The sequence below is a fragment of the Seriola aureovittata genome, chromosome 4, assembly GCF_021018895.1.
Source record: "Seriola aureovittata isolate HTS-2021-v1 ecotype China chromosome 4, ASM2101889v1, whole genome shotgun sequence".
NCBI classification, from domain to species: Eukaryota; Metazoa; Chordata; class Actinopteri; order Carangiformes; family Carangidae; genus Seriola; species Seriola aureovittata.
The window spans coordinates 7,048,892-7,070,238 of NC_079367.1; the positions used below are offsets into that span (position 1 = coordinate 7,048,892).

Here is a 21,347-nt window from a genome sequence, read left to right on the forward strand (position 1 = left end):
ATGGATGCTGGGATACACATCAGCTTTTTTATATCAATGAACAGGTGAAGAATCAAAGATTGAACGAATGACTATTATCCATATCAGACATCAGAAACCAGTATCAGCCTTATTTGTACCAGCCGTTCTAATCTCATTCATCAGCTGTGTTTACATTCCTTCAGACTCTATAGGCTGCTCTCTTTCTTTCTTCCTTCCTTTCTTTCTTTGTGCTGGTAATTGTTAATGCTTTCATGCCACATTTAGTTCTACTTTTCTCAACCTCATGACACCAATCCAAATCATTTCCACACTTCTTTTTCTGCCATTTCTCACGTTCTTCCTCCTCCTCCTCCTCTCAATCCCTTTCTTTCCGGGTCCAAGGCCACACCTGCCTGCACTGTGCTGACATTATTATCAAAGCTCCATGGAAAGACTTGGTTAAAGGTTAATGAAAGGTATTGAGTGAGAGAGGAAGCCTTCATAGTCTTAACCAAGGACACACACACACACACACACACACACACACACACACACACACACACACACACACACAGTTTCTTTCCACTCAGTTACACTGCTCATTTAGAGAACGCCTATTGTATTGCAGGAGGATTACTTGGCATCCAATGTGCCCTATTTTAAAAACTTGATTCGTCATCTTTGTGGAATAAGAACAATTTGAATCATGATGAAAATAAATGTTTTGCTATTGACTAAATCCATTTATTTCAATGAAATTGAATCAGTGGGTTCACTATTTGCAAAGAATATAGCCAGACATCTAGACAGTGCGAACCTTTAGCTAATGTAGCGTGCTAGCTGTGTAGCGCCAGTCCTCTTTTATTTAATCCTATTTAGATAAAGTATAAATTGTCTACAAAAGAATCATGTTTTGTTGACAGTTATTGGATGGAAAAGTATAAATAACATCTCTTGAATAAACTGTGAGCTATGTCCTGTTAGCATCCAAGCCAGCTAGCGTGCAAACTGTTGGCAAGCTAGCTAACTCAGAGCTTTTCCCCCTCTTTTTAGTTTTTATTGAATGAACTGATGTTCAATCTTGAGGATAAAATGGAGTAAACAGATCAGTACAGAAAAATGATGCATGTTCTCTGGATAAACTGTGTGAGCTATGTCCTCTTAGCATCCAAGCTAACCAGCGTGCAAACTGTTGGCACGCTAGCTAACCCAGAGCTTTCCCCCGTATTCAATGAATTGATTTTCAAACCTGAGAACAAAATGTAGGAAACAACAGAAAAGAAAATCAATGATTAGCACTAGCATTTTTCTCGGCTAGCTAGCTAGCATGTTAATGGTTAGCTCGCCAGATACAGCAGCTTATCAGCCAGCACTGCCTGTAACCTTCACCAAACCACTAGAGCTGCCTGTTTGTCAAATTAATTTTGCTATACACACAACAACGTGAGTTATTAATATATATATGTATTAGTCACCCACAGGCCAAAATAAACTGTGTTTAAATGGACTTTAAATGAAGCCATGGGGCTTCTGTGCTGTTTATCAGTCCAGCTCTTTCTTTCCCATGTCTCGTCCAGTCACCAGATTCCAGTTTCTCATGATACAGGCATGCCTCAATCTTTCCACCTCGTTCTCGCTTTTTCAAATTCAACACATCTAGCTTGAATGAGAGATAAGACCTCAGCTAAAAGTGGTAAAACTGGAGCTTATGTGAGCCGAAAACAGGTTTGTGGAGGATAAAGAGGAAGAGAATTTATTTGGTGATTATTTCTGTCTGAGTAGGAGTGGCTTAAAATGTTCCAGTGTGCTCCAGAGTCCTGCATCAATCCAGCACAAACTCTCTCTCACACACACACACACACACACACACACACACACACACACACACACACACACACACACACACACACACACACACACACACACACACACACACACACACACACACACACACACACACACACACACACACAAAACATGTGCATCCTTGTTTCAGCAAACCCTGAGATTTGCCTTTGGTGTCACATCTCAACAAACACAGAGTGGGTGGGTGTGTCTCAACTCTCACGGTATAGTTTGGAAGCAGTTGGAAAAATCATAGGTACGAACACGGGACAGGAGCTGACATAATTACAGGTATGACTCGGTACAGGATCCAGAGGGCTCAGGTCAGTTTGTCATGATTACAAGGATGAGCGGGGAGGGAGGAGTGATCAGAACAAGATGCTGAACAGGTGAAGGGCATGTTGGGATTGTCTACGCAGTCTACCTTGCACACTATGGTAGTGGGGGGGGGGGGTAATCCTCTGACCACCTACCTTCTCCATGTGTGGGAAGCAGGGCTGGAATACAATGACTCACATTAATAGGTATTCAAATAAACATCACAGTCTATTATTGTACATGGATTATTTTCGTGACTAACGTGGGGATAAGTGCTTGAGTAACATCTAATAAGTTTCCAGAAAAAAAAAAAGTGGTTGCGGCTCCAATGTCCCGGTATAATATCCAAAAATGTTACAACAGGATTAAAACAAAGCCGTTCAACAGAAATATCTCTAAAACAGAACCAAACCACACACAAACACCCACGCAGCTCCTCTGCCTCTGGCCTGGCAGTTTACACATAAAAGATGTGCAGGAGCAGATGAAACAGGATTACCTGTAGTTATCTCGTATTATCTGGTTAATCTGAGAGATGGTGTGCAGGTGAGGGTGTGTGACAGTGTAGAACAGAACAGGATTAGGAAAGCGAGCTAGTCAGCACTGCTGCAGGTAAACATGAATGAGCACTTCTGTCCTCAGCTGACACCAGCGTCATCCTGCCAGACTAAAATATGGGACGAACAAACTCAGGAGCTGGACTGAAACATTCCTTCAAGCTTCGAGTTCTTTTAATATATTGCCAAATATAAACACAGTTATCACTTTAAAAAAACCACATGAATGAATCCATGTATGTTAATGTCTTGAATGTGTTGGTTAAATCCCTGCGGCTGCTTTGTTTCTCTTGCATGTTTGTGTTCCACTCTGCTGACTTTAAAGACTTTGTTTTAGATTTATGTGTTCCTTTAATCCAGTTTCATCAAGTCAATGGTACTTGAGCTGAAAGGAATCTAAACCAAAGCCAACAAAATGAAAAAAAAAAAAAAACTGTACTACTATATTAACTCTTTCTGAAGCTTTTGTCATGAGTGTTCATATTGAAGTCATTTGAGGACTTCCCATCTCACAGCAGCTACACTGCATGTACAAAAATGGCAGTGAAGCTGGCGTGGATTTTGACTCATTTCCAGGGTGGTTTCCAGTCCCACAGCAGTCAAGGCTGCAGCGCTGAGGAGAAGCAGGACTCAGTCACTCACATTTATTCCCAGCAGGGCGGGGCCGGCTCTACCGCTGTGCTAGCTTTGGGATGTGGGAAAGAATCGCATGGAAAAGCTAAAGCAGCTGCCCACAGCAGCAGGCTAAAACTAATCAGGAACACACACACACACACACGCATACTGTACATACACACCCTCCAAGACTGTGAGTCGTCAGCATACAGGTAACACATATTCTGACGCACAGCCAGACACGTACCCTCATTACTTCCATTCTGCTACATCCTCTTTTTCCCTCAAAAAAAAAAAGTGTTTCTGTATAATTTCCAACACACTCTGAGGCACTTAAAGCTTCACTGGGCAAGAGCCTTACGGAAAAACACATAAATTGCAAAGAGGTGCTGCAACGGTGATAGAGTAATGTTCACTACTTGAGATGCCACACATTAATCCAGATTAATATACATTTAAACTGCCGTTTCAAACCACTTTAGGTCTCAGGTCTTCCCCTCTGAATGACAGAAAAGCTTCTGCTCTTCTAACTCCCGCACCTTTTGCTGTTCATACATAATTTACTCACTTTATCTTTTAGTTTACACACTTGAACCAGCACTAATTTCTCTCAGGATTTCCACTACAACTGACACCTCCAGCTCAATTCATCAATTATGACTCAACTTCAATCCATTCGTGTGTTTTCTGTTGCTTAACCAAGCTTGGGTCGCGGTGGCAGGACGTTACGCAAGGTAGTTTTCCAGCTCCTCCTGGGGGATCCAGAGGCGTTCCCAGGCCAGATGAGATAAATAACCTCTTCAGTGTGTTCTGGGTCTACCTCAAAGCCTCCTACCAGTTCGACGCGCCTGGAAGACCTCCAATGGAAGTCGCCCAGGTGCCACATCAACTGTTCACCATTAAGCAACAGCAGCTCTACTCTGAGCTCCCTCCAGATGTCCTTACCCTCTCTCTAAGACCGAGCCCTGCCACCCTGCGGAGGAAACTCATTTCAGCTGCTTGTATCTTATTCCTTCAGTCACTACCCAGAGCACATGACCACAGGTGAGGGTTGAAACAAAGATCGACCGGTAAATCAAGAGCTTTGCCTTCTTGCTCAGCTCCCTCTTCACCACAGCGGCCTGGTATAACTCCCCACTCTGCTGCTGACCCTGCACTTATCCGCCCTGTCAGTCTCCTGACCCAATTGGAGATGTGAGTTAATATAAGCTTCAGAAAGGTGGATGCACACTGATTCACAAAATGATGAGTGAGCCAATTTAATCTAAACCTCCAGCACTAGATATCTGCTTATGGGCAAACACGCTCTAATGTAAATATTGCCTCTCATCCTATATCCGTTTCTCTGTCTCCGACTGTCTGTCTGGCGAAGCCTAGAATCAATAACCATCGCCATCCAGTGTCTCCAACACGTTCCCATCTCAAAGTCTGACTCAACTTCCCACTTACTCACAGTCTGTATCAGCAGTAGTCATCATCTAAACAACCTCCCACACACACCACCAACCCTAATTTTAGCCACTCAATTTAATTATCACTTAACCCGATCTTTGATCTGTATCTCAGTCTTATTCCTTAGTTTTCCCGAGGATACATCATCTTACAGACACTGGTCTTTTGTTAAATATCAAATATTATCCTGTTTGTGTCATTACCCATGACGACAGCTACGGAGGAATTCAGTGTATTTAATAATACGTACAACAAATGGCATAGAAACTTTTATAATGTCAAATATAAGCGTCCTTTCCAATGGTGCTTTACAACAACAATTCACACACTCAAACTAGAGCATGATTTATGTGAAATTTGACAATTTTAAATATCCGCTATCACCAGCCTCAGACGATAAAATCTGATGTGGCCCTCAGTCACCCATGCTGCCAAACCCTGCCATGTCTTAAGAAATGAGTACAAAGGCCATAAATACACTTGGAGCTGGAAACTGCTGTTGCATTAAGACCTTATCAGTCCTCTGCCTGGCTTAGTCTAGTTTGATATCTGTGCTTAATGTTATCAGAGCAACATGTCCAAAACCCGGGCCTCAGCTTAATGCTTGGGTTCACACTGTAGTCACAGATGCCAGATCTTAAACAAAGCATGTCTGGCTTAATGTGTATGACATGGAACAGCTGTATAACCCATCAGTGAACTTATACATGGAGTTGTGCAAGTTAGTGGTTCAGTTTATCTTTCCTCCTATTTCTTCTTCCATTAAAAGGTAACATACATAGCATCTTAAAAGGAATAGTTCAACATTTTGGGAAATACACTTATTTTTGGCAGCAGGCAGCTAGCTTAGCTTAGCATAAAGACTGGAATCTGGGGGAAACAGCTAGCCTTATTCTATCCAAAGCAAACAAAATTAACCTATCAACATCTCTAAAGCTCATTAATTAACACAATCTTGTCTGTTAATGCTGTGAAAAAAACAAGCTAAGCTAACAAGCAAATAAGCATATTTCCTAAAATATCAAACTATCGCTAAAACACCTATAAACAATACTCATAGTATGCTAGCAACATCACGATGAACAAGACTATAACTAGCACAAAATGAATGAATGGATGGATTTGCTAACGCTAAAGCTTCCAGCATCTATAGCAATGGTCGATGAAAATTCCTGATTACTAAAACAACTACGCCTAAATCCCAACCCCCCTGCATGCAGATGGCCCTATCAAACAGGGGGGAGTCACCTGACAAGTTCATGATCCCTCACTGGCTTCCCACCCATGAGCCCTGCCAGTGTTTTGCCCATTTCTTTAATTTGTATGTGGTGTAAACCTCCTCCAGTTTGATATGACGGGTTCACACACAAAAGGTCATGAAAGTGGAAATATATCCCCTGCTAAGCAGTTCCTATAACACAGTTCAAGAACGTAAGTGTGTGAGTGTCCTTCCTGCTGTAGAGGTGATGGTGGAGGTCTGGCTAACAGCCAGGCTGTCAGGTGTATCCTATGGGTTCCTCCCAGGATCCGCCCGACATGTAACTGAGAGACTACATGACCATGAAAACCTTCACCCTGTCAACAGCAGTTCCTATATCCATCAAATAAAGAGCCGTGGTTCTCATAGTGAAGTCCATGGAGGGAGTTCTAGGGGTCCAGCATTTTCACAATAATGCATTTTATTAGTTCACTACTTCTACATGTTCATACTCCTTGAACTATGGAGTCGTAAAGATAGGAATCTGCCATGAAGGAATCTACTAACTGCAATAACAATGGGGGCAAAGTCAGACTGGTATTTGATCAGATAAATAGTCAAACAAAGCAAAGCAAGCACAATAAATCGACTCGCCACCTCAAATAAAATGAAAATGTTCATAATGCTCATAAGTCTTAGTACTTGTTCATGCTAACATCATCTGAAAATATCTAAAATACACTTAAAAGCATTTCCCTTTTTGTTTTATTTATGTGAAAATAGGTATACAGAGCCAAAGGGCGAAATGCCTCACCATGTCGAGGCAGGCAGACATTTAGGGTAAAAGCTCATTCTAATCCCAAATTACCCAACACCACTCTGGCCATGACTCTGTCACGGCCACGAACCAGAAATATCATCAAAAAAACACAGGCCATCAAGATTAAAAAAAGCCTGAAGCGCAGCACTCGGGAATAAATCTGCCTTTAAGCATCTGCACCACATCGCTCCAATGGAAACAAGCAGCAGCTAAATGAATCTCACCAGGGAGAACACAACACATGGATCTGCCTTGGAAAAAACTATTGACAGCAGTGCATTGATGTGCGTTTGTTGGATAACGGTGCAGGCTATGCACAGAGCAACACAGAGCAACGCAGCTGTCTGTGCCAGTGCTTCAAAGCCAATCATCTCCAACAACAAGCTGTCATTTAGAGGAGCTTAACCCAAACTTGCAGCAGAGTGACAGGCAGCTGCAGCGAACGCTAGGAGGTCCTGCCCTCCAGGTGACCCTGAAGCAACAGGTCGGCTGCTCTAAGAAGCTCTGACCCCTGAGGAGTATCCCCGCCTACGCTGGCTCATTCCTTCACACTTCTCTCTTCATGGTTTCAATCTCCATGTGCATCTTCCTAATGTACAGTGCAGTTTCCTCCCCTGCCCAGCGGGTAATCTCCCTCACTCATTATCAGTAGGTTATAAACTTTTTCTCAGAGGAGAAAAGATAATGACCAGTTAAATTATTCCAATTTCTCAATATGTCAGCCCTGTGAAAGACTCACGATCTGTCCAGGATGTACTCAGCCCCCATCCAATGTCATCTGGGATTGGCTCTAACATCCACACCACCACCCTCAAAGGATGAGCGATATAGCTAATGGATGGATGGAGTGTATTCTATCAATTACACGTCAATATTAATCATTTTTTAATTTAAAATCATTAATCAGAATTTTTGTTGCCCCTTTGTTTTGGTATTAATGGGTTGCATTGACTGCCAGGTGCTTCCCTTGTGTTCGCCTCATTTACAAACCACACACACACATTAACAGGTGGACAGGCTTGTTGACAAAACCTTCGTCAGCCACAGAGAGAGTTTCTCAGCTAAAGCCGGACAGCTGGCAGCTTTGCACAGGGTCTGTCAAAAGTTGAGATAAGTAAAACTGGATTTACCTGCAGCTATCATGTTTATGGTTGATATGCCTTTGATAGATATTATTAAGAACTATTCATCTGCCACAACAAAACTGATGATGGTTAATGTTGCATTTATAAACACCAAATGCACCACCACCCCCACCCCCACCCCCCCTGCTGACAGGCACGAATCTATCAACTTTACAGCAGTTTGTTGTGCTCACAGGTGCGATAGACTGCGAGATTAGCTATTTAGTGAACTGTCTTAATCTGTGTCTGTCTGGCGTCCATAAAAAGACTGGCGGATTGGCCCCTGAACGCGGCACAGTACGTGGCCATAAGTTTACACCACTGCTTTCAATGAACGTCACTAAAAAAAACCAATTCAACAGGCGCTACAGGTCCCGGCAACTGACACGTAAAAAGGAGCGACGGTTAAACCAAACTTCATTCAAAAATACACGTAAAATCAGATTTCGTTTTCTTCGCTTTCTGCCTTACAACCTAAACGAAAAACACATTCAGAAATCATGACTAGCATTAATTTCTTAAATCGGCGTAAACATATACACGTAACACCGTGTTTAAATGTAGTTTTTAAACTTCTGAACTGAGCTAGACTCGCACCGCAGATCTACTTTGTGGCAGTTGGAAACTGCAGGCAGGTCGAGTGTAAACGCTTTAATACAGTCAAAGTAATACAAACAATTTAATGTTGATCAAGCCGAATTTATCAGTGGCTCTCATTGATTTGTTATTGATCCAAAACTGTCTGTTTCACCGAGTAAATCCGCCGCCAAACAGGCTGGAAAGCGTTAAATCGCTATTTTTTTGAATGAAGTTTGGACACAGGGTGAAAACTTTCAGCCCACTCACTCAAACATGCTGCAATGTCACAAATTACACTGCAGAAAGTTGTGTGTTAAACAGCTGTTACACACACACACAGCTACGACACCCTTTGTCATTACAAGTAAAAGAAAAAAGAAAAGTTCACTAGCTAGCAACAGTTACAGTAAAGCTAAAAGAAAGCGCGGCAATCGGGCTGTTGCTAAGTCAGGTGTTTATACCGAACATTAAAACATACCTTAAAACAGCCGAGGTGAAAAACGCGGCGGGAGTCTCTCTCCTCTCTCACTGACTTCTTGTCGTCCTGTTAGTCTGGTGGTAGTCTGGTTCAGTCTCTCAGTGCCTGGTGTCTGTCTGACAGCGGGTAGCTCGCAGTCCTGCGGGGTTTCTCCTGACCCTCCCACCACTCCCAGTCCACACCAGCGCTCCCACCGTGTCACAGCTGTGGCTTCTCGCAGACTGCAGCCTCAGCAAAGGGACCCTCCCCCTCTCCTCTAGTGGTTCACCAGTATAGTCATGGTGCTACACACTTAGTCATAATAATATGTCAGTGGTGAAATGGCAGATGGCGGTGTTAATGTAAATGAGTAAAAAAAAAAAAAAAAAACACTTGAAGCGTGCGGTTTTTACTGGGACTCGGTTCCCCTAAACCCTCCCTGGGAGTGGTGTGGTAATTTCCACCTTCCTTTTCTGTCAGTGGAGGGCAGAGCGGCCCCGCATTTACCAGGAAGTTCAGCGAGAACACATCCCACATCTCCTGCATGAGTGGCACGGTTTATTTTAGACGAGCCACGCACCATGTCGTCATTTGTTTTCTCTACAAACATGTAACCAGGCAGCCTCGTTATCTTATTGTCTAATGGACGGGAAGCGCTGCGGCTTTGTGAGGGAACCCGCCACGCTTTGCAAGCTTTCAAAGCCCCCTTCGTGCAGGGACAGTAACAGTCTGGCTCCTACATATCACAAAACCAAATTGCATTCAAAATATATATAAATGTCTATATTTTCAGTCAAATATCTCTAAACTTTTACAACTGCTTCATCTGACTTGTGCACAAGCATGTAAAACATCCTTAAAATAACCAGATATCTGAACGGGTCATTTATCTCTTCTTCTTCTTCTTCTTCTTCTTCTTCTTCTGCTTCTTCTTCTTCTTCTTCTTCTTCTTCTTCTTCTTCTAACTCAGCTGCATATTACAACATAATTGCAGCATAAAGTGTCAGAGTTGCATCAAACTGCTCTCATAACTGGTGATATCAGTTTCAAAGAGTTATCGTACCCTCTACCGTCAATAGCGGTGCCACTGCAGCTTCACACTGACGCTGCAGAGAGAGAGTGTGTGTGTGTGTGTGTGTGTGTGTGTGTGTGTGTGTGTGTGTGTGTGTGTGTGTGTGTGTGTGTGTGTGCAGAGCTCCTCTCCCTGTTCAGCAGGAGAGTCAGTCTCCTTCATGACAAGCCAGTTAATATGAGGGTGAGGCAATTGATTTGAAATAGTCATCATTAGTGAACTAACACTTTTACATTCTCCTCCAAATGTCTACAGCAGTAATGGAGTCTGGTTTGGGAGTGATTTCTTTTATATATATATAATGTGCAAAACAGTTTTATTTTCACTATGATTTCCCCAGCTGGAATTCCCGATGACAAAAATAATGATGTTAATGTCAAAGTTCAATGTACTTTTATGCAGAGTATCCTCCAGTATCCTGCTCAAATAGGACTCCAATACCAGTGAAAGTTGTTCAGTCAAAATACTTGAGTTTAAGTACCAGAGTGCTTGATTTTAAAGCATATTTTTATGTGAACACATTCTTGTATTTACAGAACCGAATGAACATGTAGAATAAAAATATTGTAGAATATGATGCAAAGCCAATAGAAAAAGCCATAAAAACACAACTGAACCAACAATTAATAAATTGTCGTTTCATATTTCTTTTTTGAAGTTTAGTTGTGGTAAACACAGCAGGCATTTAAAACAATAGGAATCTTTCTTTATTCCTAAATGTTTCAAACACAGACTCCAGATCAGACCGTGGTGGTCTCTGGTGAAGGATCTTCTGCCTCATCTTTATCTGACGTCGCCATCATTAGGACACTGAGAGGCTCAGACATGACTGACAGGGCAGGAGTTGGCTGTGATTGGTTTTTCTCCTGTGATGAACACAGTGTAAGGTCTGTCACGTTTTCAAAATAAAAGAAAATGCATTGCTCTGACTAAAAGCTCTGCTTCAAAGTAAGAGTCCTTCATAGAAATGTAGTGGAGTCAAAAGTACAACATTTCTCTTTTAAATGTAGTGGAGTAAGAGTCATACGTTTACAATAAGAATATACTCAAGTAAAGTATAGATACTCGAAAAATATATTCAAGTACAGTACTCAAGTAAAAGTACTTTGTATACTGCATGTCAAGAATGAAAGACAGAAACTACTACACAACAGATTGCTGTGATTTCAGACATTGCAGAGTTACGTAACGTGTTGTGTCCCTGTGAAGGTGACCTCAGCCAGCTGGTCAGCTGTCACTGTAGTATGTCTGCACTGCCAGACGGGGGGGTGATCGATTCAACAACCCACAGCCAATGGCATTCACACACACACACACACACACACACACACACACACTGAACCACACACACACACGCATATGCACACACAGGTTGTATCCTGTTGACAAGGCAACGTTAGATAGACAGAGTGTACTGGATGGAAAGGCCCATCATGGCACCCTCCACTTCTGAGGAACCAAAACCAGGAAACATTGCCCAAACTTTAGCTGCACTTTACTTAATGTTTTCATTTGTTTTGGAGCAACTTAATTTTCCTGCTTTAACTTAGCAAAACGTTAGTTGTAACACTTCCAATTTCTCCAATCAGGGACAAGTTACGAATCACCTGATTCACTTTTTACCTGCTCAATGCTCAAAGCACCCTGCGGCAGACACAGCTGATTTTAGAAGCAAAAAACAAAGAAAGGTAAAATAAGAAAGTTTGTTGTTTTTTTACTTCATTTATTTTTCTAACAGCTCCGTCTGCTCTGTAGTTAAACTCTGCGAACATTTGTCATGTTTACTGTGAGTCTATGTAGATGTTTTTAATGCTAGCTGACAGTGCTAATATTTTAGCTATTAGCTGCAAGTTAAGCTATAGTTAACAGCCACAAGAGTCTGGGTTAATTGTAACACACACACACACACACACACACACACACACACACACACACACACACACACACACACACACACACACACACTAATTATGTTAAAAAAGTCCTTTAAATGTTGAATAAAAAGGTTCAATATCAACTTTTTGTCACGATCCTTAAATAGTAATGTCACATTTCACTCCAGTTTACACCTACACCATGTAACAGCAGACACACGCAACTAGTTTGTATAAACTTTTGAACACACTGGTTTAAAAGACACAGATGGAAATGTCTAAAATGTTACGACCATCCCTTGTCATTCCCCCCTATACCTGATTTCAACATTTCTGTGAATTACATAAGATATAATGCAGGAAAAAGATCCATTTGGATGCTAAAATGACCCTGACACACACACACACACACACACACACACACACACACACACACACACAACACACACACACACACAGGTTTCACACACATCCAGACACGCAGGGTGATTTGACCTTGTAGGAATGTGGGAAGAGGAAAAAAAAGAAAATGAAGCTGTGTACTGGAATGTCTTTGTCGCTTCCTCCCGTCCAGGCTACAGTACATTCCTCACCTCCCCAATCATCACGGACCGGCCAGCAGCAGGCTGCATTAACCACACCGCATTCCTCTTACTATACATCCTAATCTGGTGTCGGCCCACGCCGGACTGTACCAACCTCGTACTAATGGGAGGATTGATTTTGAAGAGGCCCTCTCCCTTCATTCCTCAGCTACAGTTTATATAGATATTAGACGTCAGCTGTCTTTATTACCGGCCTCCTACACGAGGATATGATGTTTAAAACACGTGTTAAAATGCTTAGGAGCAATTTCTGTTTCTGTTTCATGCGGGGAAACATCGCCATGGCAACAGTGCTGAAGCTACAGGCAACAAGTGATCAACGAGATTTCCACAGTTAAAAATGTGTGTAACTTTAAAGAGGTGCTCCGGTGATTTAGTGTAAAGCTGGTGAAGTCACAAAAAAACAGAGGTAGCAGAGTGCGGCTTTCAGTCAGTGCTAGTAATGTGGGAAATGCCTTGCAGCTAACTTTGGCAAACCTGCTGTCAGTGGGGGTTTTTTTGGGAGGGTGGGGGGATGGTTTTGGCCACTTGGGGGCAGCGGAAACAAGCTGTAAACACAACACTGACACAAGTTATGGTGAAGCTGTTAGTGAACAGTTGCCTATTTACACATCCAGCAGACGGCATTCATCTGGAGTCGCTCCTCTCTCACCTCTGGTTGAGTCTCCACTAACCTCTTAGAAAGATCTGGCTCTTTAGCTGCCAAATGCTGCACTGAGTTCAGGTCCTAGTCGCTAACATTGTTGACAGCAGTTTTGTGGGATTTTAGAGCAAAAACAAACTGAAAACAGCTGCTTGCTGCTGGATACGACTCTGATGAGCGCGATGAGAGTCATCCAAAACAATACAGCGAGTTCAAAGACGTTAAAACACGCTGCAGAGCTGAGAGGAACTGCAGAGTGAAGCTGTAATTCTCTGTGGGAAACATCCTTACTACAGATCCATTGTTGATATAAAAATATTGATCATAGCAGCTTTAAAATGCAGCCGTCTGAAGGTCTGCGCTGGATTCTCATATGCTGAGGCAGGAATCAGTATCACTGCTTTTTCTATAAGAGAATAGACGGACAACATCTTACCTGCACTGTATGTTAAAGGTAGAGACCTTTAATGTGTAATTTATATTTTTAAATGCTGTGAACTTTGTGTGTGAACATCTTTTCAGCAGGATTCCTGGTATAGACTATATATTCAATATTATAAGAGGTAGCTCATTTTAACACGTATAATTAACTATGAAAAAACTGAGATTTAAACTTATTTACTAACCACAGCCTTTTTGATTCATCAATGAAGTTCACAGTGTAACGGAAGCAATTTACACTTCTTAAAATATGTCAGTGTTTCTCAACATCATCCCTGTGGATGCCTCACCTGCGCCAGCATCAGTTTCTACAAACTGAGCTGAAGAAAAACCCATTAAAGCGAAGGACGAGTGGGAAGATCTGACTTCAGATCTGTGTCAGTGTGTGAACTGACCTTGCAGCTGTGGCAGTAGTTTTCTCCATTTTTCCCCGGGGAAAGGATGATTTCCCCCGTTGGGATGAGTTGGATCGTGAGTTCCATCATGATTCCTTTTTTCTCTTCTTTTCCCGTCCCTTTTCTTTTTTGTTTTTCCTCAGAAAAAAGTGATTTTGTCTTGATTTTTTCTTTATGTTCCTTTCCAACTTTGTCACGAGAGACAGAGGAGAAATATTACAGCTCTCCCCTCAGGTCCGTTTGCAAATCCTTAGCTCAGGGTGGAAGGTGCTTAGAAGACCATCCCAAGTGACACCTGAAGAGCAAAACGTTAGCAGTCAGTCATCAGATATACATCGCAACCTCTCTCCCAAATCCACGTGAACAGAAACACTTTGACTTTCCAGCGGGAGCTCTCACCGAACAAAAAAAATCTTTACTTCCTGGCAAAAAGATCAAAAAGTGGAAAGCAGTGATTTGGAGATTTTTTCAGCCCTGGCGCAGAAATGTGGAGTTGGGGTGTTACCTGTCGCAGAGCGGAGAGTCTCAGTGAGGCCAGCTTCCCCTCGCTCCAGCCAGAGGATGTAGCCTCTCTGGTCGAGGGATCATGAGGAGGATATGAAGCTCTGACTGGAGATGGATGTCACATGCAGAGGATATGTGTCTTTTGTCTTACTGGAGTGTGCGTATGCATGAAAGGATGAAAGTAGGGAGTGGTAAACACATTTGTGTCTTCAATGAAAATATTATATAATGCTGTAGTTTCTGTGTAAAGTCTTGGTGAATTGATTATATATATATATATATATATATATATACAGTGAGTACTCTAGGTTAGTGGTTCCCCAGATGGCAGAGTAAATCCGGCCCATACTTTGGCCACATGCTTGTTTTCTTCTGGCCAAGTATAGGCCCAGTTCTACGGCCCGAATCTGGCCCATACACAGCATGATTGTCAGATGCTACTTCCACATTTGGACCAATTCTGGTGCACACGCAGTAAATCTTCCGGCTGTCAGAGAATACCGGACCATTTAGCCAAACTTTAAGTTAGTTTATTGTTTATTTTTTCCTTTTAGATATCTACTTTAACCATTTACCCACTTTAGCTAAACATTTCACCAATTATGCATTATTTCTATTTAAAGCTAACTATTATACCCTTTGTTTTTAGTTAAATTAAAACATTTTAACATTTTCACACTGCACACACACACACACACACACACACACACACACAGGGCTGGTCTGAACTGAGTTTCCTTCTAGAAACCAGCATCCTGCCCGAGACATTCCCAGTACCCACCCAGTAGATTTAGTGTGTGTGTGTGTGTGTGTGTGTGTGAGTGTGTGTGTGTGTGTGTGTGTGTGTGTGTGTGTGTGTGTGTGTGTGTGTGTGTGTGTGTGTGTGTGTGTGTGTGTGAGTGTGTGTGTGTGTGTGTGTGAGTGTGTGTGTGTGCGTGTGTGTGTGTGAGACATATGAGCATGTTTGTATGTGTGCATGGCGGAACCCGCTTCCCTCAGGACACACAAGCAAGAGACACGCGTACGCACCACACGCTTTCTAAAAACAAATAAGGGGCTTGTGCTCTCATAGCAGAGCGCTTCCTGTCCCCAAGGACCCGACTAACCAAGGCCTTGACACTTCACATACAACAAACACGTGAACACACACCATATTTATGGAGGGATCACTCTGGTAGATGAACATATTTCATCCAGATAACCCTCCTGAACCGTCGGATCCCTCCCTGCATTCCTGTGTGCTAAATGCCAGCATAGATCCAGTTACTTGGATGCATCACGCAATGTGGCCTGAGTTGAGAATTTCATCATAATTTGCGTGGGGTGAAATTTGCAGTAAAGGGGCTAAAGAAAAATGCAGCTCTAGAGCCGTGGCTCCCGGCGTTTGGCGGTGAGCACCTCCTGCAGGGTTCATGAGATACGTCTGCAGGATGATGAACAGGACCGGAAAACGGAAAAGCAGAAAGAAAATTGTTTATTTTCAAATATGTTTTACTCAAATTTGAGGATCACTTTTTAATTTGACCTCTTCAGGCTGCAAAACATTATTCAAATAAACCAAATAAATCAAAAGATTACAGAATGTTTTGGTTGTCGTTGAAGTCACAACCTGTTTTTACATGTAATATATCAAGTTAAGCTTTAAGAATGTGCGCAGCTTCCCCACTTGAAAGAGATTGATCCAACTATTTATATTCATTTATTCAATTATTTATTTATCTCTACCAATTATTCTTTTCTTATTTATATTTAATACTATTTTAATACTATTTTTCTTCAGGTACTAGTTGTAATCTTTTCTTGAACTCTTGTCTGACTCGACAGTAATGAGGTCTCACCAGTAACCACAGCTTTGCATTAATCAGGTCTGGGTAGAAAGCCACTGTTACGGAGAGTTGGACTGGAAGAGGTTGTGTTTGTTTTTAGTTTTTTGATTAACCTTCCTGATGTTGCCAGATGTGGTTTCTGTGACATCAGCGCTGCAGCTGCAAAGCCTGAATGATGAACTTTTGTAGCTTAAACAAGTCAAGATTTAAACTGGATGATTTGACCACATGCACCTAGTGGACTAATGATTCTGGAAGATTTTACAATGTTTTTTTAAGCAGGATTTTTGATATTAAACATTGAATTTTTGTGAGATTCGACTTCAGAAAGTGATTCTTATTGAAACCTGTCTCGTCTGAATAAATATTAAATGAGCAGCGCTGGTTAAAAAGAAGGAGACGTGCCTTGAACTTGCATATTCTACGAAGGAATGAGTGTGGCACAGCGTTTGTGTGCTGCTGCTGGTGAGAGAGGGGAAGTGACAGTGACACACATCCTTTGACCTCTGACCCCAACTGGAGGCATTCCTGACAGCCGGGCATCAACAGGAAACCAGTGGCCTTGACACACACACACACACACACGCACGCGCACACACACACACACACACACACACACACACACACACACACGTACACTCCATTCTATTTTAAAATAAACACATAATTTTGAGATGATTGGCTTCCAAGAGAGGTTTTTTTTTTTACTACGAATTGAAAGTGAAATGAAACGCTGTGACCTGAACACGGATCACTGTAGTGAAGAAATGAGGAGAGAGATTTCAGAGATACACGTTTCTTTAGCTGTAAATTCATATTCACAGTTGCAGACATTCATGTAAAGCTATTTAGTGGTTTATTTTACAGGTTATATACAAAAATGAAAACCATCCACCTGATGCCAAAACATCTTATAGTGAGGAATTTGAATGCTGATCCAGTTTGGAAAGAGGACGTTGTTCTTACGGTAAATTCGTGTCACACAACGGTTGTAAAATCGTTTGTTTTCCTGCTCTCCTGCCCCATCACATCATGTCTGTTAATACTGAGGAAACTACCTTTCCTATGGAGAAATACTCTCAGGGGGGCCAGTAGTGGATGACAGGTCAAATGTCACTTTGTCACTACAACGTTACAACAGGTGACTCATGTCGTAGCTGATGGTGTGTGTGTGTGTGTGTCTGTGTTTTCTTAAAGGAGATGAAGATGAGTCATGATGAGATGACGGAGGTAGACTCTAGGAGCAACTGGAGACAGTGTCACACACACACACACACACACACACACACACACACACACACACACACACACACACACGCTGATATGTGATTTTCAAGGCCAATACAGAAAAGATCTGACTCACACTACCAAGAACAGTGATAACAAATATTTAATGACGTTCCTTGCTTCTTTGTACGTGTGTGTGTGTGTGTGTGTCTGTGTGTGTGTCTGTGTGTGTGTGTGTGTGTGTGTGTGTGTGTGTGTGTGTGTGTGTGTGTGTGTGTGTGTGCGTGTGTGAGACAAGCGCGCTGTATACATTTATATAGCCCTTAATGTTCACCTAACAGTTTAAGTAACCATAATCAAATGAATAAGTTGATGAATAGCAACATACATGAATTGTAGGACTTTACTCCTGGTCAGTTTTGGAGTAGCGGTTAAACACCGATAACAGTTATGAATTTTGTTCATCATTTACACAGTTTGTTGTTATTTAGTTTAGCTCTCCTTATATTAACCGCTGCAGCCAGCACGTTCTTCGACTTCATTCAGTGGGACAATAACACACGCAAAGCGTTAACAGCGTTTAGGCAGCATCGGCCAATGAAGAACCAGCTCACAAACGTAAACATACATTTTCACTCAGCATAAGCAAGACAATGAAATTAGGCAATACCCATTAAACTGGCATCTTTCATTATACAACGTGAACAACTGCGGAAGGATTATACCAGACTTATTTTCAAATTTAATGACGAAGCCTTTTTAAAGTCAAAAATCATCACAGGGTTTTTTTAGATCCATTTACAGCACAGTACCTCACCTTTTCACTGTTTCAGAAAGAAGAGGGAGGCAGCTGAACTGAGGAGCAAACAGAGAATGAGCTCAGGACACAGACTCAAGGCACCTGTGTGAGCGGGCCAGGTAAGCACACCTGTCCTCCTGCTGCTCTTCAGCCCAGCAGTCATGTGACCCCCCCCAGTCCCCACAGGGCGCGTTATTGAGTAAAAAGACATTTTCACATACTCGTGTTGCGTTCTATGACCATATTAAAATGAAAATTGAAAAGCCTTTCATTTTCAAAGGCTTAACCTGCTCTACAGTTACAATATTCAAATACAATAAGCAAACAGCGCCTTAATTTACATTTATGCTTCATGTCAATGTCATGCAATCAGTCCTCTCATCAAGGCAGGTCATCAGTGAGGACATCACTTCCTTGTCACCTGTCACGTTGTCTGTCTGCGGCAGTGGCAGCGACTTGTTTTACCAGTCCATGAATGAAACTGTGTTTTATATTAATACAACTCAAGATTTAATGAATTTTAAAATCAAAAACTGTCAACAGCACGACATGCAACACAGACCCCTTGAAGCGTGGACGTCACAGTTAATGTGCAGTGGTGACAGTGTGAATGCAGGCCGACCTGAAGCCTGACAGAGTGACAGCGAGCAGCAGTGATTCACAGATACAGTGTAGGATCTGTATTACATGTATTACATTATGTACAATCAGTCCTGTTTGCTAGAGAGAGAGAGAGGCAGAGAGATGGATGGATTGGTGGAGTATAACGGTGTGCTCATCATGCTCAGATTTACTATAAACACACACTTAGATATATGTCTCCTCCATGGACAAAGGGCACTGCGGGGAGATCTGAAGGGCGTGGGGCAGAACAGCGCTGTAGTTCACAAGTTCATCCTGCTGTGTATTTGTGGTACAGTCCTGTAACCAGACTCCACACGGAGGCTCAGCCCAGACCAGCTCAGACCAGGGCTGAGCAAATCTCACAAGTGTTGCCTGAAAATAACCCTTTCTATTTATAACTGCTGTCTCTGCAGCAGAAGAGGAAGTTCATAATATTTCATTGACGTTTGTTCCCTGGGTCCCACTCCTGCGAGCAGGGATCTCAGCTCCGACAACAGAGCACCGCAGCAGTTTTCCAGTTTCCAGTTTCCACAGGAAGGCAGAGGAAGCCAGAGGACGCCGATTAGGCTGCAGATGTAGAAGAGGAGGCCACTCACTCCACAACCAGAACACGCCCTCTGGAGAGCGGCGTCTTCACACACACACACACAGCGACTGGAAAGTTTAGGGCAAAGTTGCACTCTTGTTATGCTCCCTCTCAGCACAGCCATTAACCGTCGTCTGTGGAAATGTGGAAATTATTTTAGGGTGAGTGATGTAGTTTCAGTTCGGATTAGAACTTGCTGCCCTCTTGAGGTTTCATGTTACAACAGGCGGCTCAGTGGAGGAGAAACCATAAGCTGCCATGGTAACCTGACTGTCAACACATCACCCCCCCCCCCCCCCCCGCGCCGCCCCCCCCCGGGAGCTCGCGAGGGGTCTGTTTAGTGCGGCAGCTTTTTTTAGTTTTAAATCACCGACTGAAGCAGGTTCTGCGGCTAAAACCTGACTGAGTAAATTATTATCTGAATAAAGTTTAATTTGGATGAGACAGTATCAGTCATCCTATATTCATTGCTATACTTCTGCACAGCTTCCACCCCCCCCCCCCCCCCACCCCCCCCCCCCAGCAACTGCAGAGGTAATGCAGGGGGTTGGAAATCAGAGGTTTGTGTATCATGTGTGAAAAGCAGGAAGAGCTCGTGGTCTGGTGTGAATGTGATGACATGAGCAGAGAAATTGAACAGATTAGCTGGAAGTCAGAGGGAAATGTTGATTAAATTAACATCTGGTTTCATGTCTGGTGGCAACCCCCGTCCGTAAAGGCAGATCAAAGACCGGTTTTTGTAATTGTGAGTGTAATTACTGTGACTGCACACTTTGTGAGATGATTAGCAGACTCTGGTCGAGGCTGGATCAACAGGGGCCCCAGAAGTGTGTCTGCTGGTTTTTGGTAATTTGATTTCTTGGATGTAATCATGTGGTCCTATCTTGGTAGAGGGACCCTGTCTAAAAATCCATCCTCTAAACCCTTAATTATTCTATTTTAGACTAAAGTAAAGTTGTGTTTCATCCCTTTACCGCAAAGAAATCCTGAGTCAGGTGATATTCCAAGTCCAGGAATAACAACTGGTTTCTGCTTCTCAGGCAAATGTAATAGAGGTGTGCCGTGTGCTTGATGAAAACCAAACAGCAAATAATCAATATCATCACAACATTAGCACCATAATCTGGTAATAATTATGTTGTGACGGTTAATTTGGCAATGATATATCAGTGTTTATGTTTCTAAATTGTTGTGGCCTAAAGTAGAAACTGATGACTTCACTAACACATAATGAATTGAACAGATTTAACGCTGCTGTACAGACGTTGTGGTTTGTGGGAACCGTCCTCTCGTTGTGTGTTGCAGAGTTGACCTGCAGAGGGCGCTAGACGAGCTGCTGCACAACCGTCCTCTCAGAGGGTGAAGTCTCGTCTCGGCTCACGGCTGTGTGAGCAAAGAAATGTAGTCTGCTTCCTCCTCCTTTAATAAAAATTGAATTGTTTCAGACACAAGTCTCTCCAGTTTAATTCATTCATTCTTTCGGAGTGAGAATGATGACAGTAAATACAGGGATTTAATTTAATCAGAAGTGTCACTGACTCCCACAGAAAGCTGAGCTAGTAGGGGCAAGATGAATGATAATAAATAACTAATAAAAAAAAAAAGGGGGAAAGCCACAACATTAAAACCAATGGCAGGTGAAATAAACAACCTTATCTTGTTACAGTGGCACCGGTCAAGAGGTGGGATATACTGTGTTAGGAAGCAGGCGAACAGTCAGGTCTTGAAGATGATGTGCTGGAAGCAGGAAACATGGGGAGACGTAAGGATCTGAGTGACTTTGACAACGGCCTCCAGGTCTTGTGATGTGTTCCCAGTATGAAGT

At 42.5% G+C, this 21,347-nt stretch overlaps 1 protein-coding gene across 2 annotated transcripts in view; it reads right to left on the reverse strand.

The window, feature by feature from the left end:
* Window positions 1–14,299, reverse strand: part of LOC130167526 (unconventional myosin-Ic-like) — a 57,168-nt gene extending 42,869 nt beyond the window's left edge. The window contains exon 1 of one of the 2 annotated variants that reach the window (XM_056373793.1): window positions 13,957–14,299. In XM_056373793.1, the coding sequence (XP_056229768.1) occupies window positions 13,957–14,046 (90 nt within the window). In that variant the 5' untranslated portion in view covers window positions 14,047–14,299. Of the gene's footprint in view, window positions 1–8,947; window positions 9,162–13,956 lie in introns of those variants that run through there. The other variant, XM_056373795.1, reaches the window with a different exon arrangement.
* Window positions 14,300–21,347: the final 7,048 nt, after the last annotated feature.